The 27,561-nt window shown below is 37.0% G+C and overlaps 1 protein-coding gene across 1 annotated transcript; it reads right to left on the reverse strand.

Annotated features, from left to right (window-relative positions):
- LOC100153406 (olfactory receptor 5K1-like) lies at positions 700 to 27,561 on the reverse strand. The gene is made up of 4 exons (XM_001927390.2): positions 26,632 to 27,561; positions 26,411 to 26,429; positions 5,605 to 5,771; positions 700 to 1,116 (listed from the first exon to the last, which is right to left on the reverse strand). The coding sequence occupies exons 1-4, from the start codon at positions 27,559 to 27,561 to the stop codon at positions 700 to 702; spliced, it is 1,533 nt and encodes a 510-aa protein (XP_001927425.2).

The following is a 27,561-nucleotide window of genomic DNA, read 5'->3' on the forward strand; positions in this document are numbered from 1 at the left end:
TCTGGTGTAGGCCAGCAGCTACTGCTCCAATTAGACCCCTAGCCTGGGAACCTCCTTATGCCACAGGTGTGGCCATAGAAAAGGCAAAAAGACAAAAAAAAAAGAAAATTCACAAGAGTGATACATCACACAAAGTATTGGACTCCCAAAGGAAAATTACAATGCAACAGAAATTGTGTTAAAAATTATAATCCACAAAATTTGGAAAATAACAGTGTTGCAGAAACTGCAGAAATCATGGCAGCAGAAGGAGACAAATGGCATTCAGAGATGCAGAAAATCAGGTTCTTTCAACACTGGTGCAGGCTCAGAGAAGTCACCTCCAGTGTCTGAGATTCAGGTCTTTGTTCTCAGCAAATTTCATTCCATACAAGGCCTTGCTTTTCCCATGTAAGCAGCCTGAACCTCCCCCTTTCCTGAGCAGACACTGTTACTGCCTAAAAAAAACTGAGCAAGGTTACAGAAGTGAAACTGATAAGCAATGCTTGGAGCAGGATTAGCAGGGCTGCTGGCTTTGACATAGGGTACATAGTTGCTACATAATTACAAGAAGGAAGGTATAAGGTGAGCAGAACTGAAAAGGCACACAGCTGCCTTTTCAGACAAGGGGGGTTATGTCTCTTAGTTAGATCTCCAACTTCCTTCCCCTCTCTTGTTGTACAGGGTGCATCTGTAGCCATCAGGGATCATCATCAGTCATTACCTGTTGGCGAATTTGATGAGTAGCAACTGGGAGGCTGCTTTTCTTTCAACCATGGTTTCTATAAAACCTTTTATAATATTAATTAGGAGAGGTATAAGGCAAGGATGAGTAGGCACATGGGCAATTTTAGTCATGCAATCAGCATTTTTTTCTGTCACCTTTACTATGTCATCTATTTTTAGACAACAATTATTCAACTTAAACTTTCCACAAACCCCTCCCTCAGAAGCAAGCAAATAATCCAAAGCCAAGTGGTTTAGGCAGATGGTGTTATGCATTTTAGTTTGCTGTTGGGCTAATATAGTCAGGGCCCTTGCAGTGTTATTTGTTATAAGTTCCAGTGCCTCCTGTAATCTAATGATGTGTTTTAGGATATAGATAGGGGTGTGATATCCCCAAAAGCCATCTTCTGCCTAGTGGCAGACCCATAATATTCAATTATTCATTCTGGGGACAATTCATCATCCTTCCAGCTTCCAATCTGGAGAGCCCTCAGGTCTATCTGAGTTCCTTGTGTCCTATATATAGGGACTCTCAATTACTCTCCTAGTGACAGTGGAAGCAGGAAAAAGGATGGTCCAATTGTTCCTAGTATGCATGCCCTGGCCCAATGGGGGGATACAGAATATGCCATTTTCCCTCAAATCCTATATAATCACTTTGGTGCTCACTGTTGATATCAGCACTGATACTGTCCCATGCTTTCAGAGGTGGGAAAAGTTAGAAGATTAGGCTTGGGCTCTTAGACGTTGGAAGATGCCCACCATTGAGTCATTTGGGCAGTCAGGTTATAAAACCTTAGGCCTAAACATGTTAGGTTCCTGACTGAGACACTGAACCATCCTCCCTGCCTTATAAGGCAGCTTTTCACTATAATGTCAATTTCAAGGAGCCATACCCCACTGGTGAGCAGTCTCATTAAGAGGCTCTAACAGGTTCAGTTCCCTAGCTTGCCAAGGTCAATGATCTCCTGCATTCATCCCCCCACGTACATAACAAGAGGAGACCTTGAGGGTTTGTGCAATTGTTTCTGCCAGGACCAAAAGCAAGTTTTTAGTTGTGGCCACAATGGCAGGCAGGGTGATTTTTATCTCCTCATAAAAGGAATGGAAAATCTTGTGAGAGGCAGTTTGAAGCCTCTCTATGACTTTCTGAAAATGTAACAGAGCTCCTGGGTCAAGGCCTCTTCCATGAATATGTATGCCAATTATGAAACCCTCCTTCCACTTGGGCTCACTGGAATTGTAAATAGTGAAATTAACTGGGTTTCAAGTTTTAGTCTGACAGTGTGGAGGGGCTGTGCCCTTTTGATGTGCCCAGCTGTTTTGTCTCCCTTATCCCAGGTTTCCCAGGATACACTGCTCCAGTAAGTGCAGTCCTGGCAACTGCTCCAGGTGGTCCCCCAGCACATATATTTATCTTAGAGCCTGTATTCGCTTTCACATGGTGGGCTCCCACATGGTATGATAGAAGTCCATGACTTGTTCATAGCTTCACAAGCATCAAAAAGTGTTGATACTTGCAACTCAAGGTTGGTAATTTTTGTCTGATTAATCAGATGCCCTGTTTTATGAGAGTGCTAGACCCCTAATCATTCCTCAGTTGGTGAGTATTGTGGATCAAAGCATGTATATTGGTCCCCCTGTTGACAGATAGAATAAGTGGTTTTGTTGTGGGTACAATTTCCTTGGATTTCTCCTGAACAGGAGAAATGAGTGGAGTAAAGCAAAGTTCATGTAACCCCCTGATCTGATTGGGTCACTTGAATGCATGGGTCACATGAAGAAATGGATCCTGGCAGGGCCAAGGGAGACCAGATTAATACCAACAAACAGCAAATATATATGTTGGATATAGGATAATAATATATGACAGTAAGTCAGTCTCTTATGGAAAATAAGGCAGTCTATTTTACTGGGCAGTCAATTCCTCAAGCTTCAGCCATGTATTGACTGAACAGCTTCCAGTGTGGTCAGAGCAGGGCTTTGAGATTGTTACCTCTTCCTCTGTCTTGTCAGGCATAGGGATTTCTCTGGATCAAGGGCAGCTTCCCATCCCCCATGGTCATCAGATGGGCCAGCCAGTTTAACTCTGGAATGATGGATCCAAGCATTTATTCTTGCTATTTTGAGAGCAGTGGGGGTGGTTAGAATTATAGTACAGGGGCCTTTCCATACTGGCCTTAAAGGGTCTTTTTTCCAGTCCTTTATTCACACCTCGTCCCCTGGTTTGTGAGGGTGTGCTGTTATGCCTAAAGATACAGGTATTCTATCCAGGACCCATTTATGTATTTGTGAGATAGTGAGCCCAAATCCTTGTAATTGTTTATGTAAGTCCAAGTCTCCCAACTCTCTGGTGTTTCCTCTCAAGCTGATCAGTAGAGGTGGCCTCACATATAAAATTTCAAATGGTGAGAATCCTATTCCCACTCAGGGTGAGCATCTGAGTTTTAGGAGGGCCACAGGCAACATATCTACCCAGGGCAAGCAGTCTCCTGACATAACTTTGCTAGTGTCTGCCTAAGGGTTCAGTTCATGCATTCTGCTTTCCCTGAAATTTGAGGATGATTGGCAGAATGTAACTTCCACCATATCTGTAAGGCTTTTGCCACCTGGTGCCCTGTCTCAGCCACAAATGCTGGTTCATTGTCTGACCCAATGGTTAGAGGCATTACATATCTGGGAATGATGTCTCTTAAGAGTTCCTTGATTTTTCAGTTTGGGTGGGGAAGGCTTCTACCCATCCTGAAAAGGTACAAACAAAATCTAGCAAGTATTTGTACTCCCTGCTCAGGGTGACTTCAGCGAGTCCACTTCCATATCCTCAAGTGGGGACAGTCCACAATGTTGTATCCCAGCTGGTCTGCTAGGCCTCTGGCAAGCATTATTTGGTAAACAGGTTGTGCACCATTGGGAGACAGTGGAGCAGAGTGCAGAAAGACATACAATTAGGTAGTACTGGCCCAGTAAGATCTCTAAGGCAGTTTTGTCCATGTGCATTAACTCATGCTGCCCGTGGACTAGTTTATAGAACATAAACTAGAACATAAACTAGATGGTCCTGTGTAACCTACCATCCCATCTTAATTCCTCCCTTATCCATTTTCTTCTGAAGAATACTTGGAGACTGTTGGCACCTCTGGCACCAGAAAGACCTTAGGTTTATCTGGTTGTTTCCCCCAGGCTGCTAGTCTGGTGGCTGCATCAGCACTGCAGTTTTCTTTTGCCGCTGGGTTTCCCTCTTTGGCAGCCTTTACAGTGAATAACCATCACTTCTTTAGGTTCACATACCACCTCTAGGAGCTTTAATACTTCAGCTTGGTTTTTAATCCCTTTTCCTGCAGCAGTTAGAAGTCCTCTTTCCTTATATAAGCCTCCGTGGATGGGTAGGGTTGGAAAGGCATACTGTGAATCAGTATAGATATTACCTCACTGGCCTTGGCTGAGTTACAGTGCTCTAATTAAATCCTGTAATTCTGCTCTCTGTGCTGACCAACCTTGAGGAAGCATCTCTGCTTCCATCACTTCTAAGTCAGATATCACAGCATATCCTGCCATCCTTTTTCCATCCTCCATGAAGCTGCTGCCATTGGTATATAAAACCAGGTCTGGGTTTTTGAGTGGCCTATCAGTTAAGTCAGGCCTGCTGGAAAAAAAAACCTCACCCAGGACCTCTAAGCAGTTACAGTCTGGGAGTCCTACTTTATCTGGTAGAAAAGTGGCTGTGTTCAGAGTTTGTACAACCTCCAGTTTTACCCACGGATTTTCACATAGTAACCGTTGATATTGAGTCATTCATGCACGTGTAAGCCAATGATAGCCCCTAGTGTCCATCAGGGTTACAACTGAATGCAGGACTTTAATGTTGAGGTTATGTCCCAGAGTTAACTTGTCAGCCAATTTTACTAATAAGGTGGTAACTGCACATGGAGGCAGGGAGGCCATCCAGCTGCAACTGAGTCAATTTGCTTAGACAGACATGTCACTGGCCTCTGCCAAGGCCCAAACTCTCAGGTTAGGACTCCCAAATTCATCCCATTTTTCTCATGAACAAAGAGGTTAATTCTCTGGTTACATCTGGAAGTCTGAAGGCTGGAGCCTCAGTGAGTTTGATTTTGATTGCCTGAAATGTGGCCTCCTGGATTGGTCCCCATTCAAAGGGAGCATTTTATTTCCCTTTTACAGCCTCATACATAGGTCTGGCCAAATCTGAAAACCCAGGGATCCATATCTGGCAGAATTCTGCTGCCCCTAGGAACTCACAAACCTGGCAGGTGGTAGGGACTGGAATGGCACAAACTGCCTGCTTTAAGTTCTCAACATTTGTCAGCCCTGCATGATGTTAAAGCCTGGATACTTGGCCTTTTTCTTATAGATTTGTACCTTTTTTTCTTTGATACCTGATACCCTGCCTCCATTAGTAGGGAGAGGAAAGAATTTGCCCCCTCTAGGCATTTAGCCTTGAGATAGCAAGAGGTTGTCAATGTACTGCAGCAAAACACAGTCCAGTTTTTGTCCAGGAAATTCAGCCAGAGTGGGAGAGTCCTTAAATCCTTGTGTAAGTCTCATCCAGGTGAGCTACTCATTTGTCCCTGTATGTGGATTTTCCCATTCACAGGTAAACAAAGGCTGAGTGTTGGGTGCCACTCAGAGGCAGAAGAAGGCATCTTTTAAGTCCAAGCAAGTGAACCACTCAGCAGTGGAAGGCATCAGCCATAGCAAAGTATACAGGTTAGGTAAATGGGTGCAATGTAATTGTTGCTTCATTTATGCCTCTCAAGTCCTGAACTGGTAGTCTTGTGTTAGTATTTTCCTCATAAGGAGTAAGGGGATATTCCAGGGAGACTGACACTTTATCAACAGTCTGTGCTGAAGTAACCTGTCCAGGTGATCCTGGATTACCAGTCGAGCTTCTCGGGGAATCAAGTACTGCCACAGCCTTACTTGTTGAGCTCCATGTTTCAGATCAATCAAAATAGGGACATGGTGCCTTGCTAGTCCTGGAGGATTCCCTTTGGCCCAAACCAGTGGGTACTCAGTTTCTAGTTCTGGGGGAACTGTTCCAATTTCTGAAGGGTAAGAGTACTAGTGCCATTCTTCTTCCCTTCTTACCACAAGAGTCATGATTAAAGAAGAGGGGGATTCTGTTAACCTGAGTTGGGCAATCCATCAGTGGAAAAGGAAACTTGTGCCCCCATTTTAGCCAGCTTGTCTCTTCCCATTAAGGAGGCTGGGCAGTCATGCAGGTAAAGAAATTCATGCATTACTTCATGGCTTCCTAACTGGCACTGGCAGGGACCACAGAAGGGTCTGTGAGTTTGGTTGCAATGGCCCCAATGATGATAGTTTCTCTACCCAAGAAGTGAGCTACAGGTTGCATGCCCACTGAATATTCAGCCCCTGTGCCTACCATAAATTCTACAGGGCATTCCCCTACTTGAATTCTGACCATGGGCTCTCAGGGACCCAGCTGGAGAGAGCCTGGTCCCCCCAAGTTGGACTCTGCTAGGCCAATCAGATTTGCACTGGATAGCTCAGATTGGTATCTGCTAGGTGGGGGTGCCACTTGGTCCTTTTCTCAGGATGGATGGGGCATTCATTTTTCCAATGTCCCTTCTCTTTGCAGTAAGCACATTGATCATGTCCCAGGAGGCTCCTTTTCCCTGGCCTTGGGCCCCATGCCTTACAACTGGAGACCTTCATCCCACAAAGGAGGGGCTGGCAGAACATAGGGAGGTGGCGCAAGGGGTGAGTCCTTGGCCTCCCCTTGAAAAATAGGTGGCTCCTTTTCTCAAGACAAGTTTTCCTTCTTGGACTGGACCATTAGTATCTTACATTGTTCATGGCCTGTGATGCAGAACAGAATCCATGGAAGCCTCAACTGAGCAATTTCTAACCATTGATCAATTGGATTTCCAGAGTCTCCTGTTATAACATTATATACTGCTCAAATTGTTGGCACATCTAAGGTTCCCCCTTCCAAGGGCCATACAACCCCGAAGGAGAGCCACTCTAGGGTACAATTTTCCAGAGCTCAGTTTAACACCATAATCACCAGAAAAAGCCTGTCTTAAAATTCTTAACCATACATTCTAAGAGAATGGGCTCTGAAGCCCATTTACCCATTGTATGAATTTGCACCCTGTGTCAGTGATGCAAGACAAACAGCGAGGACAAGGCCTCAGAGAACAATCTCTTCATCCACCTGACTGCTCCCCTGGAGGAGATATTTCAGGCAACTCTTAGCATTGTTGGGACTGTATAACCCCCAACATCAGGGCCCCCCAAAAGAGGGTCACCATAAGCCATATGAGGGCCACCATGGAACTACAGTTTAGGACACACTCTGGCTCTATAATCCAAAGACAGTGGAGCATGGGCTCTCATTCTCTTCAGTCATTTACACACACACACACACACACACACACACACACACACACACACACACACACCAGAATTGATAAGCCACTCCAACCCTAGGAAAGAAATCCTATCTGAGTGACCCTATGGTCACTGAGAGGTGATCAGCCTCCCCTTTGCCTGTATGGCAGGTCCTGACTTGAACAGATGTCCCCAGGGCACTCACCAGTCTGATGCCCTGTCCTGGAACCTGTTTCTGCTCTCCTTCTGAGTCTGTTCAGGAAGTGGTGTGAGCTGGGGCTGGCATGGCCCGAGTGAGGTTCTGGAACCAGCAAAGTGGCTGGGTGCGCACTATCTGCCTGTCACTGGGCTGGCAATGAAGGCTTTCCCTGGTTCCCCAGCAATGGTGACACAGTGGGCTAGCTCAGTTGTTGGCTTCCCAGCCCATGCACCAGAAAATGTTGCAGACTGCATAAATCATAGCAATGGAAGGAGACAAATAGCACTCAGAGATGCAGAAAATCAAGGTTCTTTCAGCACTGGTGCAGGCTCAGGGAGGTCACCTCCAGAGTCTGAGATTCAGGTCTTTGTTCTCAGCAAATTTCATTCCATACAAGGCCTTGCTTTTCCATGTAAGCAGCCCAGACCTCCCCCTTCCTTGAACAGACACTGTTCCTGCCTTAAAAAACTGAGCAAGCAAGGTTACAGAAGTGAAATTGATAAGAAATGCTTGGAGCAGGATTAGCAGGGCTGCTGGCTTGGACATAGGATATGTAGTTGCTGCATAATTACAAGAAGGAAGGTATAAGGTGAGAAGAACTGAAAAGGCACACAGCTACCTTTTCAGACAAGAAGGGTTCATATCTCTTAGTTAAATCTCTGACTTCAACCAAACTTCAATATATAGTTTGAAACACAGTTGTGACACTTGATCCAGATAAAAGAGCTCTAAGATATGTCCTAGTAAAAGAGAAAGAAAGTCTTCCATTTATAGAAAAGCGACCTGCCCCTGCACATGGAAAGGCAGTTTCCCTTCCATAGAAAGGAAATCAAGGCAACAAGTGTGTGTGTGTGTGTGCACACATGTGTGCATGCTTGTGTGTGTTTTTTGTGTTTTTGTATGTAATGTTTTGTCTCTATTCTACAATTCAAATAAGAAACATTTTCTCATATTTGAAAATAGTCACAAAGCATATAGATAAGAATCTAGTGAACTAGGTTTATGGGGTTCCTCTGAAAAAATGTCTGATTTTCTTCATGAGGCAGGAAATGCACAAAACTAGCCTAGGCATATTGTGAAAGAGAATGACAGCAATAAAATAAAAATATCTGAAAATTCTGTGCTCATTTCAGAAGGATTCAAGAACCATCTTGAGCTTTGTCAGATGAGTTCCTCTGAGCCAAATATGAGACAATTTTTGCATCAAAGTGAATAGTAACTATAATGGATTTAAGCTGATAAAAGACATTTAAATCTATGAATTCATAATGATAATTTTTAATATGTTAAACTTCTTCATGTGATTTTGGGAAATAACTTATTCTGAAAATGTTTTCTTTTTTTCCTCTGTGAATTTTCTCTGTTTACACACAGGCTTTGCCTTTTTGAGGAAGTAAAACTTTCAGTCTTTTATTTTTCATTTTTTAAAAATTTATTGAAGTATAGTTAATTTTCAATGTTGTGATAATTTCTGTTATGCAACAAAGTAAATCGGTTATACACATATCCATTCTTTCACATGCTTTTTGAACAAAGATTATCACAGAAGATTGGATATAGTTCTCCATACTATACAGCATGTCCCCATTGACCAGTCATACCAATACCACAGTGTGAGTATGCTAATCACAAAACCCCAGTTACTCTCTCCCCCTCCATGTATCCCCTTTAGTAATCATAAGTTTGTTTTTCAAAGTCTGTGAATTGGCTTCTGTTTTGAAAATAATTTGTATCTCTATTTTCATATTTCACCTACAACTGATATCCTGTGATATTTGTCTTTCACTGTCTAACTTCACTTATTAAGATAATCTCGAGGTCCATCCATGTTGCTACAAATGGCATTATTTCATTCTTTTCTATGGTTGAGTAATTGTATATATGTACCACTTCTTTTTAATCCATTCCTCTGTCAATGGACAGTTAGGTTGTTTTCATGTATTGGCTATTGTAAATAGTGATGTACTGAATATTGGGGTTCTCATGTCTTCTGGAATTATAATTTTCTCCAGGTAGATGCCCAAGAGTTGGGTTGCTGGATCAAATGGTAGTTCTGTCTTCAATTTTTTGATGCACCTCCATACTATTTTCCATAGTAGTGTACCATGTTACAGGTATACCAACAGTATAAGAGGATTCCCTTTTCTTTGCACCCTCTCCTGCATTTATTGTTTATAGAATTTTGATGAAGACCATCTTGGCTGGTTTAAGGTTGAACTTCATAGAAATTTTGATTTACATTTCTGTAGTAATTAGTGATGTTGAGAATCTTTGCATGTGTTTTTTGCCCATCTATGTCTTCTTTGGATAAATATTTATTTATGTCGTTGTTGTTGTTATTGTTGTTTATATTGACCTGTATGAGTTTTTTGTATATTATGGAGATTGATCCCTTGTCAGTCGCTTCATTTGCAAATATTTTCTCTGATTCTATGTTTTGTCTTGTCCTTTTATTTATGGTTTAATTTGCTGTGCAAAATCTTCTAAGTTTAATTAGGTATCAGTTGTTTATTTTTGTTTTTATTTTTATTATTCTAAGAGGTGGATCTGAGATGGTCTCTCTGTGGCTTATGTCAGAGTGTATAATGCCTATGTTTTCCTCTAAGAGTTTTATAGTATCTGGTCTTATATTGAGATATTTAAACAATTTTTCATTTATTTTTGTGTGTGGTGTTGGAGAGCATTCTCATTTAAGTCTCTTACATTTATCTGTCCAGGTTTCCCAACAGCACGTTGAGGAGACTTGCTTTTTTATATTGTATATTCTTGCCTCCTTTGTTGTAGATAATTTGACCATAGTGCATGGGTTTATTTGGGGGCTTTATATCCTGTTCTATTGATCTTTATTTCCATTTTTGTGCCTATATCATACTATTTTAATGACTGTAGCTTTGTAGTGTAGTTCAAAGTCAGGAAGCTTGAATCCTCCAGCTTCATTTTTCTTTCTCACAGTTGCTTTGGCTATTAGGGTGCCTTTGTGTTTCTGTACAAATTTAAATTTTTTTTTATTTTAGTTCTGTGAAAAATCCCATTGTTAATTTGATGGAGATTGTGTTGAATCTGTGGATTGCCTTAGGTAGTATAATTATTTTGACAATACTGATTCTTCTAATCCAAGAGCATGGTGTATCTTTCCAACTATTTGTGGTATCTTTGATTTCTGCCATCAGCATCTTAGTGTTTTCAGAATGCAGGTCCTTTTGTTTCTCTTTAGGTGGGTTTATTCTGAGGTATTTATTCTTTTTGATGCAATGGTAAATAGGATCAATGGGATTGTTTTCTTAATTTCTTTTTCTGATCTTTAATTGTTAGTATATAGAAATGCAATCAATTTATGGGTTTTGGTTTTGTACCCTGCAACTTTTACAGAATGCATTTATGTGCTTTAACAGTTTCTGATAGATTTTTATAATTTTCTAGGTATAGTATCATATGATCTGCAAAAAGTGGTTGAGGATTCAGCTGGCATTTTGTGGAGGATTTTTGCTCCTATATTCATCATTGATATTTGCCTGTAATTTTCTTCTTTGTGGTATCTTTTCCGGTTTTGTTATCATGGTGAAGGTGACCTCATTGTAAGATTTTGGGAGTTGTTCCTTCCTCTCCAATTTTTTGGGGAAGCGTTTCAGAAAGATAGGTATTAAACTTCTTTAAAAGTTTAGTAGAATTTTTCTGTGAATTTATCACATCCTGAACTTTTTGTATTTTGGATGTTTTTAAATCAGTTTCAATGTCAGTAGTTGTGATCAGTCAGTTCACATTTCCATTTATTCCTGGTTTAGTCTTGAAAGATTGTACTTTTGTAAGAATCTGTCCATTACTTCTATGCTGTCCATTGTATTGGCATGTAGATACTTCTAGTAGTCTCTTATGATCCTTTATATTTCTTTGATGTCCATTATAACTTCTTGGTTTTGATTTATAATTTATTGATGTGAGTCTTCTCTCTCTCTCTTTTGAAATACGGCAAAGGATTTATCAAATATATTGATTTTTTCAAAGAATCAGCTTTTAGATTCATTGATCTTTTCTATTGTTTTCTTTATTTCATTCATTTATTTATGCATTATTGGCTTTTTTATTTGCTGTTGAGTTGTCTAAGTTTTTTGTACATTTTAGAGATTAAGCCTTTGTCAGTTGCATTATTTGAAGCTAATTTCTCCCATTCTGTAAGTTGGCTTTTGTTTTCTTATTGGCTTACTTTGCTGTGCAGAATCTTGTCAGATTTATTAGGACCCATTGGTTTATTTTTGCTTTTATTTCTGTTGCTTTGGGAGACTGACCTGAGAAAGCATTTGTAAGGTTGATATCAGAGAATGTTTTGCCTATGTTCTCTTCCAGGAGTTTGATGGTGTCTTGTCTTATATTTAAATCTTTAAGCCATTTTGAGTTTATTTTCATGCATAGTGTGAGGGTGTGTTCCAGTTTCATTGATTTACATGCAGCCATCCAGTTTTCCCAGCACCATTTGTTGAAAAGACTGTCTTTTTCCCATTTTATATTCTTGTCCCTTTTGTCAAAGATTATTTTGCTGTAGGTATCTGAGATTATTTCTGGGGACTCTATCATGTTCCATTGGTCTGTATGTCTGTTTAGATACCAGTACCACACTGTCTTAATAACTGTGACTTTGTAATATTGCCTGAGGTCTTGGAAAGTTGTGTGTCCTGCTTGGTTTTTGTGCCTAAGGATTACTTTTGCAATTCTGTTGCTTTTGTGGTTCCATATAAATTTTTGGATTTGTTGTTCTAGTTCTGTGAAAAATGACATGGGAAATTGGATAGAGACTGCATTGAATCTGTAGATTGCTTTGTTTAGTATGCCCATTTTAATAATATTAATTTTTTCCAACCCAGAAGCATGTAATATCTTTCCATTTTTTATCCTCTTTATTTCACTGATTAATGTTTTATAGTCCTCAGTATATAAGTCTTTCACCTACTTGGTCAGATTTATTCCCAGGTATTTAATTTTTGTGTGTGTGATTTTGGATGTTATTGTATTTTTATATTAATTTTCTAATATTTCATTGTTAGTATACATAAGTGCAAACAATTTCTGAATGTTAATCTTGTATCCTACTACTTGACTGAATTAGTTGATCAGTTTGAATAGTTTATGTGTGGAGTACTTTGCACTTTCTAAATCGAGTATAGTGTTTTTGTATGCCTTTTTAAAGTTTCATTGTTAGTACACAGAAATGCAACTGATTTCTCAATGTTAATCTTATATCCTACTATTTTGCTGAATTTTTTGATCAGTTCAAGAAGTTTTGGGTTGAGTCTTTAGGGTTTTCTATATATAGAATTATGTCATCTGCATACAGTGACAGTTTTACGTATTCTCTTCCTATACGGATGCCATTTATTTCTTTTGTTTGATTGCTGTGACTAGCAGTTCCAATACTATGTTGAATAGCAGTGATGGGAGTGTTTATCCCTGTATTGTTCCAGATTTTAGTAGGAAGGCTTTCAGCTTTTCTCCTTTGAGTATTATATTTGCTGTGGTTTTGTCATAAAGGGCTTTGATTATGTTAAGGTATGTTCACACTATACCCACTCTGGTAAGAGTTTTGATCATGAATGTTTGTTGTACTTTGTCAAATGCTTTTTCTGCATCTATTGAGATGACCATATGGTTTTTGACTTTTCTCTTTTTAATGTGCTGTATGACATTGATTGATTTGTGTTTGTTGAACCCTCCTGTGAACCTGTGATGAATCCCACCTAGTCATGGTGTACAATATTTTTGATATGTTGTTGGATTCAGCTGGGTAAAATTTTGTTGAGAATTTTTGCGTCTATATTCATCAAAGATATTGGTTGATAGTTTTTTGGTGGTATCTTTGTCTAGTTTTCGAATTAGGGTGAAGATCATAGAATGTCTTTGGGAGTGTTCCTTCAACCTTTTGAAAAAGTTTAAGGAGGATGAATAGGATATAAAATTAACATACAGAAACAGTCAGATTTCTGTATACTAACAATGAAACTTTAGAAAAGGAGTGTAAAAACTCAATACACTTTAAAATTACACCCCAAAAAATCAAATACCTTGGAATACACCTGACCAAGGAGTTGAAATATCTATATGTTGAGAACTGTAAAATGTTAATCAAGGAAATTAAAGAAGATGCAAAGAAATGGAAAGATAGTCCATGCTCCTGGGTTGGAAAATTTAATATTGTAAAAATGGCCATACTACCCAAAGAAATCTACAGATTCAATGCATTCCCTATCAAATTACCCACGACATTGTTCACAGAACTAGAAGAAACCATACCAAAATTTATGTAGAACCACAAATGACAGAGAATTGCCAAAGCAATATGGAGAAACAAAAACCAAGCAGGAGGCATAACTCTCCCAGGCCTCAAGCAATATTATGAAGCCAAAGTCAACAAAACAGTGTTGTACTGGTGCCAAAATAGGCATACAAACCAATGGAACAGAATAGAGAACACAGAAATAAACCCAGACGCCTATGGTCAATTAATCTTTGACAAAGGAGGCAAGAACTTAAAATTCATAATAGACAGTGTATTCGGCAAGAATTGCTGGGAATCCTGGACCACTACACGTAACTTAAACTAGAACACACCCTTACATCATGGAAAAAACAAACTCAAAATGAAATAAATAAATATATTTATTATTATAAAAATAAATAATATTAAATAATAATAAATAAAGAATTAATAATATAATAAATGAAAAAAAATATGACTAGACACCACCAAAATCCTGGAAGAGAACATAGGCAAAACATTCTCTGACATCAACCTTAAAAATGATTTCTCAGGTCAATCGCCCAAAGCAACAGAAATAAAAGCAGAAATAAACAAATGGGACCTAATCAAACTGACAAGCTTTTGCACTTCAAAAGAAACCAAGAAGAAAACAAAAAGACCACTTACAGAATGGGAGAAAATAATTTCAAATGATGCAACTGACAAGGGCTTCATCTATGGGATATACTAGCAACTTATACAACTAAACAGCAAAAAAGCCAACATCCCAAATGAAAAATGGGCAAAAGACCTGAAGAGACATTTCTCCAAGGAAGTATACACATGGCCAACAAGAACTTGAAACTATGCTTAATACCCCTGATTATTAGAGAAATGCAAATCAAAACTACCATGTGATACCACCTCACACTAGTCAGAATTGCCATCATTAATATGTCCACAAATAACAAGTGCTAGAGGGTGTGTGGAGAAAATGGAACCCTCCTGCACTGTTGGTGGGAATGTAAATTTATACAACCACTATGGAGAACAGTATGGTGGTACCTTAGAGAACAATGCATCAAACTACCATATGATCCAACAATCCCATTCTTGGGCATATATCTGGACAAAACTTTCCTTAGAAAAGACACATGCACCCACATGTCCATTGCAGCTCTATTCACAACAGCCAAGATCTGGAAACAAATCAAATGTCCATTAACAGATGATCAGATTAGGAAGATGTTGTGTATATATACACAATGGAATACTACTCAGCCGTAAAAAAAGAATGAAATAATGCCATTTGCAGCAACATGGATTGAACTAGAGACTCTCATACTGAGTGGAGTAAGTCATAAAGATAAATACAAATACCATATAATATCACTTATATCTGGTATGTAATATACAACACAAAGGAAATTTCCACAGAAAAGAAAATCATGGACTTAGAGTATAGACTTGTGTTTGCTTGGGGGGAGGTGGAGTGAGTGGGATGGATTGGGAGCCTGGGGTTAATGGATGTAAACTATTGCTTTTGGAATAGTTTAACAATGACATATTGTTGTGTAGCACTGAGAAATATTCTAGTTACTTATGTCTGAGCATGATAATGGGACAAAAATTATGTATACATGTATGTGTAACTGGGTCCTTGTGCTGTGCATTGAAAAAAATGTGTTTGGGAAATAACAATAAATAAATGAATAAAGTACCATGTCATCAGCATAGAGTTACAATTTTACCTCTTCTCTTCCAATTTGGATAGCTTTTATTTCATTGTTTGTCTGAATAGATACGATTTCCAATACTATGTGGAATAAAAATGGTGAAAATGGGCATCCTTGTCTTGTTCCACTTTTTAGCCGGAAGGCTTTCAGCTTTTCACCATTGAGTGTTATATTGTCTGTAGATTTGTCATAAATGACTTTTATTATTTTGAGATTCCTCCATAGCCACTCTGGTAAGATATTTTTATTTTGAATGGATATTGAATTTTCTCAAATGCTATTTCTGCATCTATTTAGATGATTGTGTGTTTTTTTACTTTTTTTTGTTAATGTAGTGTATGATGCTGATTGATTTGCCTGTTTTGAACCACCTTTGTGAACCTGGGATGAATCCCTGTTGGTCATGTGTATGATCTTTTTTACATATTGTTTGATTTGGCTGCCTAAAATTTTGTTGAGAATTTTTGCACCTATACTCATCAAAGATGTTGGCCTGTAATTTTCCTTTTTTGTAGTAATTTTGTCTGGTTTTGGTATTCGGGTGATGGTGACTTCATAGAATGTCTTTGGGAGTTTTCCTTCTTCTTACACTTTTAGAAAAGTTTAAGGAGGATGGGTTTAAGTTCCGCTTTGTATGTTTGGGAGAATTCGCCTGTGAAACCATCTCATCTTGGACTTTTGTTTGTAGGGAGTCTTTTTATTTCATATTCAATTTCATTTCCAGCTATTGGTCTATTCAGTTAATCTGTTTCTTTTTGATTCAGTTTTGGCCAGCTGTAATTCTCTAGAAACTTGTCCATTTCTTCTATGTTGTCAAATTAGTTGAGATATAATTGTTCTTAGTATTCTATAGTATCCATTGTAATTTCTCTTTTTTTCATTTCTTATTTTGTTTATTTGGGTTTTTTTCTCTCCTCTTTTTGGTAAGTCTGGCCAGAGTTTTGTCAATTATTTTTACCTTTTCTAAGAACCAACTCTTGGTTATATTGTTTTTTGAATACCTAATTTATTGATTACTTCTCTGATCTTTATGATTTCCTTCCTTCTACTGACTTTAGGTTTTGTATATTTTATTTTTATAGTTCATTTAGGTGTTGTGTTGTCAATTCAAGATTTTTCTTCTTTTTTTGAGGAAGGCCTGTATCCCCGTGAACTTCCTTCTAAGCAATGCTTTAGTGGCATCCCATAGATTTTGAAAGGTTATGTCTTCATTATCATTTGGCTCGAGGTATTTTTTAATTGCCTTTTTTGATTTCCTCATTGATACACTGTTTTTTTACAATCATGTTTTTTAATCTCCATGTCGTTAGTTTTTTTTCTCATTTTTTTTTCCTGTGGCTGATTTCCAGTTTCTTGCCATTTTGGTCACAGAACATATTTGAAATAATATATTTTTTGAAATAATTTCTATACTCTTCATATATGTGTCCCAGATGTGATCAATCCTTGAAAAAATTATATGTGCACTTGAAATATATGTATATTATGATTTTTTTTAATGTAATGTCATGAAGATGTCAATTAAGTCTAACTTTTCTATTGTGTCATTTAGGATCTCCCTTTCCTAATTAATTTTCTGTCTAGAGAATCTGTCCATTGAGGTTAGTGGGCTTTTAAATTCTCCTACTATTATTGTATTCCCAACAATTTCTCTTTTTATGTCTGTTGGTATTTGTCATATGTATCTGGGTGATCCTATATTAGGGTAATATATACTGAGAATTGTAATATCTTCTTCAATATATCCTTTTATCATTATACATTGTCATTTATCTTTCTTTAAAATCTTCATTTTAAAGACATTTTTTTTCTGATGTGAATATTGCAACTCCTGCTTTCCTGTCTTGTCCACTGCCAAAAAGTATCTTTTCTGATTTCCTAGCTGTCAATCTATATGTGTCTTTTCCCTAAGATGAGTTTCTTATAGACAGTATATTTTAGGCTCTTGCTTTTTTATCCAGTCTTACCCTTTGTGTATTTTGATTCGACGTCCAGCTCATTGACATTCAAGGTAATTGTTGATTAATATGCATTTATCACTATTTTAAACCTTGTTTTACATTTGATTCTATGTTTCTTCTTTGTTCCTTTTTATGTTTGGATGATTTCATTTCATCTTATGCTTGTGTACTTTCCTTTTTAGATTTTGTGAATGTAATGTTTGGTTTTTATTTGTGATTGCCCTGTTTTCCAGGTAGGTTAAACCCTTCCTGTATCTCCTTGCTTTAGCCTCACAGTCATATAGATTCAAACACATTCTTAAAAAGTCTATATTTCTTACTTTCCTTCCCCACATTTTATGATTTTGAAGTCCTTTTTATAAAATCCTCATGTTTGTCCCTTTGCTTTTCCTTGTGTTTATCATTACTTTTACAGTGGCTTTTTAAAAAATTATTCATTTTAGATCTGTATACTGGCTTATTTAAGTGATTGCTTTCCAATTATGAATTCCTCCATCCTCTTTCTTCTTACATTTTTTTTTAAATTTAGAGAAGCCCTTTCAATATTTCTTTTAGAATGTATTTATAATTATTATACTCTTTTAACTGTGTTTGTTGGAAAAATTCTGTATTTCTCCTTATAATTTAAATGATGCTCTTGCTGGGTAGATTATTCTGGGCTGCAGATTTTTCCCTTTTAGAAATTTAAATATATCTCGCCACTTTTTTTTCACTCTACTTTTTCTGTAGAGAAATCAGCTGATAGCCTTAAGGGAGTTCCCTTATAATTAACCCTTTGTTTTTCTATTGCTGACTTTAGCATCTTCTTTTATCTTAATTTTTGTTATAATATATCTTGGTGCGGGCTTCTTTGGGTTCAACTTGTTTGGGGACCTCTGCACTTCCTGTATCTAGATATCTGTTTCCTTTATATTTGGAAAGTTTTCATCCATAATTTCTTTAAAAAAATTTCAATCCCCTTTTTCTTCTACTTCTAGAATTCCTATTATGTGTATATTGGCATGCTTTATATTATCCTGTAGGTCTCTTATATTGCTTTCCTGTTCTTTCATTTGGTTTTCTCCCTGCTGTCCCAATGGCATGATATCCATTAGTCTATCTTCAAAGTCACTATTTCATTCCTCTGCATTATTCATTCTGCTCTTCAGTGTCTTTAGCTCATGTTACATCTCAGTAAATGAATTTTCTAAATGTTCATAGTTCCCTCTTATGTTTTTTAGTTCCTTTCTAAAGTAATCTGCATTACTGTTCATATCTGCTCTTATTTGCATCATATTAACCCTAAACTCCTTCAGTATTTTCACTATCTCACTTTTGAACTCAGTGTATATTACACTGTACAAGTCTATTTCATTGTTTGCTGCTTCAAGTGAATTCTCCTGTTATTTTAAGTGAAATGCTTCCTGAGCTTCTTCATTTGCTTGTGTTTTTATTTTTCTGTGATTTTAGGGATACAAAACTGTAACCTTGGAGGGCTATTTCTATGCAAGAGCATCTCTTTGTATTTTGTGGGGGGTTACTATTTATTTTTGGCATGTGAGTTTTGATATTTGCTGTCTATTTTTTTCAATGTGAACAAGCTGTTATTCCTCAGGATGCTGAGTGTTTCCAGGGAGTAGGAGGCACTGCATAGGGCTAGCAGTCAGAGCCTCCTTCCTGGGCTCTTGACAGTAGCAGGGACCTGCAGGAAGGTGGTGCAGGCTACTTCTTGTTGCAGGGCCATGGGAAGTGATAATGAGCCTTTGGCAGATTTAGGAGGTGCCCAGGGCAGTTGTTAGTGGCAATGGGAATGTGTGTGAAGTCCCAGGGGAGTGAGAGAACAACAGGTGGTGTTTTGCACAATGCCTTCCTCTGTGGTGCCCTTGGAGGTAATTGGGAATGCAAGTGGTCCCTGTTCATGGATCCCTGATGGTGGTGGGATGTGTCTACCTCTTGAGTCAGAGATGATTGTGGTGGTTTTCCCCCACCTCTAGACCATGCATGAAAAAACCTATCCAGCTTAATCATTACAGGAAGTGCTGCACAGTCTTCTCCTAGTTGCAGAGTCCTGGGTAGTGATGGTGATCAAGCATCTGGGAGCTGTCTGGAGTGTTTGGGAGTGGGAACAGCAGGGAGGGTATATTCCCATGGGAGTTAGAACAACAACAGGTGGTGCTTAGTTGCAGTGCCCTCCTTTTTGCTGACCTGTGAGGTGACTGGGGCCACAGAAAGAGCCCATTCACAGATGCCTAGTGGTGGCAGGCCACACCTCCCTCTGGTTTCTGAGATGACTGCTGTGGTTTCTCTCCACCACCTGTAGATCACACAGTGGAACCATGTAGCCCTTAGCCACCTGGTCCCCTAGCCCACTCAAGAGGCGCCTGGCCACTCATAGCCTGCACCAGAAAAGCCTGTTCTCCTGTAGCCAGAGCAAGTGTCTTATTGCCACCTGTAGCCTGCACCACAGGTGCCCCACACTCTGAGATCCTGCATGCACAAGGAGATTCCTATAGTGGTCAATGCTCCACCTCTCACCCTCCCCAGCAATGGAACCTTGCTTCTCCTGTGGCTCACCTGTTGCTTTCTGCTCCCCAGCCTGTAGCCAATCCTAGTCCTCTCCTTGGAACTGACCTCTGGAGCCATAATAAAAAAGCAGACAATAACACATACTGCAGGTTATGTGGCAAAAATGTAAGACTTAGGCCCTGTTCTTGTGAATGTAAAATGGAATATCTTCTTTGGAAAACATCCTAGTAATTTTTCAAAAGGCTACATGTAAATTAGAGTTTGGGATTAACATATATGCACTACTATATTTAAAATAGATAAGCTACTTTATAGCAAAGGGATCTATACTCAATATTTTGTTACAACCTGTGAAGGAAAATATGTTTATGTGTGAATATCTTTGCTGTATATCTGAAACAAATAGAGAAATGTAAATGAACTATCCCTCAGTTGAGAAAAATTAAATTGAATTTAAAATAAAATAAAAATTTTAATAGGCTAAAAGTAGTGTTATCACATGATCCAATAATTCCACTGATAGCTATAAACACAAGCAAAATGAAAATATATGTACAAATAAAGACTTACATGATTGTTCAGAGCAGTGTTGTTTATATTTGACAAACTTATTCTAAAGTATATATGGAATGGCCCAAAACTCAAATAGCCAACAATAATGAAAAAGAAGAAAGTTGGAGGGCTCAAACTACTTGATTTCAAGACTTACTAGAGAATAACAGAACTCAAGATAGCGTGTTATTTCTCAAATGGGCATGGGGGTGAAGGAAAGGGAATAAAGAGCCTAGAATAGAGCGCATACAGATGTATTCAATCTTTGACAAAGGAGCAAAGGCAATTAGGTGGCCTTTTCATAAAAATTGTGCTGGAACTAATTTATTTCTATTAAATTAATTTTACAGAAGTTTTACAGAAGTTTACCAAAGTAAATTACAGATCAAATGTAAAATTCAAAACTATAAACTTTTCTAGGAGAAAACATGGGAGGATATTTAGGTTGGGTAATTGGAAAAAAAGTTTCATGTCAACTTTATGTTAGGTGATATTAAATTTCTTGTTGATAATAATGATACACATACATATATACATGAAGGAAATACACACATACATTTGGGCATAAGTAATTGTGGTAAAACAATAATTGTTTAACAGTATTTTTTAAAAATCTGAGCACATTAATTTTGTAATTCTCTCAACATTTCTGTAGGTTTGAAATATTCCAAAATAAAATTTGAGGAAAATCTCACTAATTATATTTTTTCCTAAATCTCTACTCTATTTCTCTGCCCATTAACAAATAAATTTCTTGAAATGTATTCTCTCATGCTACTTTGACTTCTTTATGCTACCTATATGTCTTTTTTAATTTTTTATTTTATTTATAATTTTACATCATTTATTTTATTTATTGATTTTAGATTTTTAAAACTTTTCTTATGTCTCAATGGAATAATGACATCCAGTTATGTTTGTTTTGAGGCTTAAATAACGTAAAACATGTAAAGCTTTTAGTATGTTGTCCAGTGTATCTTAATCTTTCAATAAATTGTGATCATTTACTCTGCACATGATTTCATATCTCTTTGCCTTCTCTCCTGTGCTTTAGGTATAAATTTATAACTGCCTTTGAGAGAACTCCATTTGAACATTATCATGCTACCTAAAACTTACTATGTGTAGATTTGAACTCACCTTTCTTCTTATCCTTTTTCCAATTTCCATATTCTTTATGTTTCCCCATAAAATAGACTTTCAGTGGTGACATAATTTTTGATGCCTCTTGTGCCCTTGCCTCATACATGCAATCTGTAACCATGGCTTTCTGGTTCTACATAATGTCTATCTTGCTAAAATTCTGCTGTCCTACCCTTGTTTGTACTACTGTATGATGAAAGGATTCTTTCCACTATCTCTCCTATAATCTATTTTACACATTTTCCCAGTCTGATTTGCAAAAGCGTAGATTTGATCACATCAACCTTTTACTCAAAAACATCCAATGACTTCTCATCACTTATAAAGCAAAGATTCTAGAAACAATCTAGAATCATTTAGATTTAGTCTCACATCCAAGCTCTAGCATTAGCTGGTTCTATCTTTGCAATATATTCTGTTCCCATTCTTTTGCTTTAGTACAACTCACTTTAAAAATTTTTTATTAGTATAGTTAACTTACAAGGCTCTTATAATTTCTGCTGTACAACAATGTGACCTAGTCATGCACATACATATATGCATTCTCTCTCAGAATCACTTCCCACATAGAGTATAAGAGAAAACTGAGTGGAGTTCTCTGTGCTTTACAGCATGTCCTTCTTGGTAATCATTCCATATATCTCAATGTGCAAATCCCAAACCCCAATATCATCCCTCTCACCCCCAAACTGTCCTCTTTGGTAAACATGGGTTTTTCAAAGTCTGGGGTCTGAATCTGTTCATTTCTATCCATTTATTTTTTAGATCCCACATATAGTTGATATCATATGATGTTTGTCTTTCACTATCTGACTAACTCCACTTGGCATGATGGTTTCTAGGCCCATCCATGTTGCTGCAAATGGCATTATTGCTTTCGTTTTTATGGCTGAGTAATATTCCATTGTATATATGTACCACATTTTTTATCCATTCTTCTGCTGATGGACATTTAAATTGATCCCTTATGTTGGCTATTGTAAATATTGTTACAGTGAACACTGGTGTGCATGTATCTTTTCACATTATGTATTTCTCTGTATAGATGCCCAGAAGTGGTATTGCTGGATCACACTGTAGTTCTATTTTAAGCTTTTTCTGAGGAACCTCAGTACTGTTTTCCATACTAGTTGCACCAATGTATAGTTCCACTAACAGTGTAAGAATATTTTTTAAACTTAATGTTATGGATTACACTTGACTTACCATGACATTTTAGTTTGAATGGTACAGCAAAGTGAATCAGTCTCACATATAAATTAATCCATTTTTTTCATATAGGTTAATACAAATTATTGAGATTTTCCTGTGCTATATAGTAGATTCTCATTAATCGTATGATTTTACAGTAACTTGCATATGTCATGTTATTTCCACCATGCCTATTCTTCCCTCCCCCTAACTGTTTAAACTTATGGTTGCCATAAAACTGGCTTTGAAGTCTATGAGTTTGTTTCAAAAATTAATCATATGCTTTTTTATAATAATATGTCTGTTATTTTCACCCTTCCAATTCTTCCCTCCTGCTAACTGTTTAAACCCATGGTAACCATAAAATTGGTTTGGAAATCTGTAAGTTTGTTTCATAAATAAGTTATTTAGGGTCATTTTATTAGATTCCATACATAAATGATATCATGTGATGAGGTTTTTTGTTTGCTTCACTAATCATAATAATCTCTAGATCTATCCATGATGTTGCAAATGGCATTATATCATTCTTTTTATGGCTGAGTAATATTCCACTGTCTATATGTACCACTTTTTTTAATCCATTCCTCAGTTGGTGGACCTTTAAGTTGCCTCCATGGCTATTGTAAGTATTGCAGCAATAAATATTGTGGTGCATGTATCTTTTTGAATTATGGTTTTCTCTGTATAGATGCCCAGGAGTGGGATTGCTGGATCATTTGACATAGTTGTTAAGAACATGGATTCTAGAGACAGATAGTCTGAGGTTGACTCCTGAGCTCCACCTTAATATTTATTTGGACAAGTTATGAAACCCCTCTATCCCTTATATTTTTAAGGTGGATTCATAAATTAAAATTTAGTAATGAAAGTAAAAATCTTAATAGATGTCCTGAATAGTTAAATATATATTACTAAAAAGTTAATTGTAAGCTAAAGAATATGTGATGATTAATTTAAAATGGGGTATATACATGGAAGATAAGGCAAGAAGCATGAATATATCAGTTACTATTTATTCTATTGTAAATAAAGCTTCTTTTCCAAAGAAGCTTAAACAGTAATATCTGTTGGATTATACCACCAAAAGTAAGGTTTATTCTGGTGAATCTGGGTCTGTTTCTCTGTAATTCCTTCAGCAATGCCCCCTTTCCTTGGACCTCTTCTCCAGGCTGGTTTACCACTTGATGTCGAATTGGACATAGAATATGCCAGACACCGTATTCAAGTGCTGTGATATTCAGAGGGATAAACATTGTCTATTTTGTGATCTCTTTTAAAATATAGGATTCATATTTCCCAGAAACTTCCAGGAAATCACTTCCATTATCTCAATATCCCCAAATTAGTCACACTTTCCTCCCTTAACAGACCTCTGGGATTCAGTGTTGCTAAGGATGGGGATGAGTATGACAGAAATACATAGCAAAAATAATAGTACCCTTAGAAAGGGGAAACAAAATCAATGCATGCAAGTATAACAGCTAAAAATAGCCATTATGTCATCCTTTTTTAATGCCATTTGCAGCAACATGGATGGAACTAGAGAATCTCATACTGAGTGAAATGAGCCAGAAAGACAAAGACAAATACCATATGATATCACTTATAACTGGAATCTAATATCCAGCACAAATGAACATCTCCTCAGAAGAGAAAATCATGGACTTGGAGAAGAGACTTGTGGTTGCCTGATGGGAGGGGGAGGGAGTGGGAGGGATCGGGAGCTTGGGCTTATCAGACACAACCTAGAATAGATTTACAAGGAGATCCCGCTGAATAGCATTGAGAACTATGTCTAGATACTCATGTTGCAACAGAAGAAATAGTGGGGGAAAAACTGTAATTGTAATGTATACATGTAAGGATAACCTGACCCCCTTGCTGTACAGTGGGAAAATTAAATAAAAAAAAATAAAAAATAAAAATAGCCATTAAATTGGAAGATAATACTGGATATACAAAATCCAGCTAATTCAGAGCTTCTGAATTTTTTTTGCTCTATGTTCATTTTAGCTCATAAAATGTACTAAGAACTGAAAGAGCTTCGTTTGTGTGAATTATATCTGTCAGTATTTACAATATTAGAAATTAGAACCAAGAAAGTAAAATATGATTATTCATTAATTCATTCAAAAATAAAAAATAATAAATGCATTGCCCTTTTACTTTTATAAATATATTAAAATTATTGAGGATTTATGTACATATTAACTGAATCACTTTGTTGTATAGCAGAGATTACCACAACACAGTAATGGAACTAAATCTCCTCCAATAAAAATTTAAAAATGAAAAAATATATTGAAAGGAATGTTTATTGAATGGCAAATGTGTTATGCTTCTAATTAATTATTGATGATATGATATCAGTTGTGACATGGTTGATACAGGATGTATATTGGCATTCATTATATTATTAACAGGTTCAATTTACTATGTAGAGTATTCTCTCCTTTTAGAGTATTCTTCTGTTTCAATTCTCTTCATCTAATGTGTGAATTATCAAAGTTATTCCCCTTGCTTCAGTCTCTTTAAAATCAGTTGAAAGATCATGTTCCTAAAATGTACAGTTATATTACTCTGCCTCAGTGTCTGATGCTTCTAAGATAGGTTCAGATTCCATAGAGCAACCTTTAAGATGCTGAGTAACCTTAACCTTTTCCACCCTTTTTTATATCATATTCACAACCAGCTTTCACCAATGCTGTTGTCAGCTTTCTGACTCTGTCCCATGATGCATCTCCCTCATCCCCATTCCCAGTGACACACTCATTTCCATAAACATTGACTCTGGTCATACCCATTGCTGTTTTCCTACAAATACTAAAAAATTCCTGTTATTTAAAGGCACAATTACTTCTAATGCTACTTAAGAAATAAATGTCCCATGTTACAGGGATCTCCACTTTCTGAAATCCTATGTATGTGAGGAAAAAACAATATTGTTTCAAATTCAATATTAGTCCAATGACCTGGATGAATTTAGGCAAACTTCAAAATATTTCAAAGTATGAGATTTTTACTAAGGAAAATCATGAAAAGTCATGTCTAACTACTTGATAGGTTGAATGTTTGGCATGTCTAGCTTAATACTTGGCAGACTGTAGGCTCTAAGTGAATTAATTTTTTTTCTTACAAATTTCCACATGTGAAGACCAATAAATATTTTATATATTTATTTTTTTTATTTTCTACCTTATTTCTGCTTGAATAGCACCTCCACCTTTTTGTTAATTCTGTGCATGTATCAGTACTTTACATCGGAATCCAGGTTTATGATATTCCTAATAACAAGAAAGGCAAGTAATAATATCACAAAGAAAAAATACCTAATTTTACAAATAACTCTATTCATGAATTACATTGTCATATATCATGGACAAGTCAAACTACATGGAAATGTAAAATCTATATAGTTATCAGTATAAATAGCATCATTTTCAACTACAGATTGATAAATCACTAGTGTATTCAGGTAGTCAATTAGGAGAATATGAGAGAAATTTGACTAACACTAAAGAGGGCAATATACCTGGCTAGAGAGTACATGTTCAGCTTGAATTAACATTCAAGTACAAACTCTTGAACAAACTCAAAATTGAGATTCAAGTTTAACAGTACTGTGTACTTCCTTCAGATGCTATTTTTTAAGAAGTGATTAATATTTGAGACCTTGGAATGTGGGGGAGTTTGTAAGATTATGCCTTTGGATTCTGAATATGGCTAACTGTATTAATGGAGTTCAACTTCTATGTAGTGAATTCTATTCCAAACCTCTGTTAAATTTGTTGAAAATTACAACTCATTGTACTCTGGAACAAAGAGTTACTGTTGTGACTGAATACATCCAAATACAATTTGTGACCTCAGAAGTAATTATTTAGTTCACCCCTGATGGAATCTAGAAGACTAAAATTTGAAATATATTTTAGCAGAATTTCTCCCTCTGAACTTGTTTATTTGATTCATAGACTATCAGGTTTTAGTAATAAAATCAGTTGTCCATTTGGGGTATTTGTTTCAATTTTATATCTTAATAATTTTTTTCATGACATTTATTACTTCCTTATTTCTTAAACTGTAAATGAAAGGATTTAATAATGGGATAACTACAGTATAAAAAACACCAAGGGGTAAATCTTTATCTTCTTCATTAAGTGAATTTGGTCGAATATACATGAAGAGAAGCGATCCATAGAATATTGCGACAGAGAGAAAGTGGGATGCACAAGTAGATAAAGCTTTCCCTCTGCCCTTGGTGGATTTCATTGTGAAAATTGTGAAAAGGATAAAAAGGTAAGAGATTATTACTGTGATAACAGTGAAGATTTGAATGAATCCAGCAATGATTAATAGCATCAACTTATTAATATAAGGGTCAACACAGGAGAGTCTGAACAATGGAAGAACATCACAAAAAAAGTGATTGATTTGATGAGACCTACAGAAAGTTAATCTAAACAGAAGCCCAACATGAATCATGGAATGCAGGTTTCCAGCTAGGTAGGCTCCTGTGGTCATCCGAAGGCAGTGTTTCCTTGACATCATGGTGTGGTACTGCAGTGGGTTGCAGATGGCCACATAGCGATCATAGGCCATGGCTGCCAGAAGGAAGCAGTCTGTAGTTTCAGCCAGGCAGAGAAAGTACCATTGTGCCATGCATTCATAGAGGGAAATTATTCTGTCCTTAGAAAAGAAATTCTCTAGCATCTTGGGGGTGATGGCACAGGAACAACAGGAATCCATCAGAGCAAGGTTACCCAGAAAGATATACATTGGTGTGTGAAGGTGATGCTCTGTACATATCAATGCCACCAAACCAAGGTTTCCCACCATGGTGATCAGGTAGATGGTAAGGAACACCAAAAACAGAAGGGTCCTCAGCTCTGAGAGATGTGTAAATCCTGTGAGGATAAACTCTATTGACAAGGATTGGTTTTCCCCAGTCATCTCTACATTCAT

The sequence above is a fragment of the Sus scrofa genome, chromosome 13, assembly GCF_000003025.6.
Source record: "Sus scrofa isolate TJ Tabasco breed Duroc chromosome 13, Sscrofa11.1, whole genome shotgun sequence".
Lineage (NCBI taxonomy): Eukaryota > Metazoa > Chordata > Mammalia > Artiodactyla > Suidae > Sus > Sus scrofa.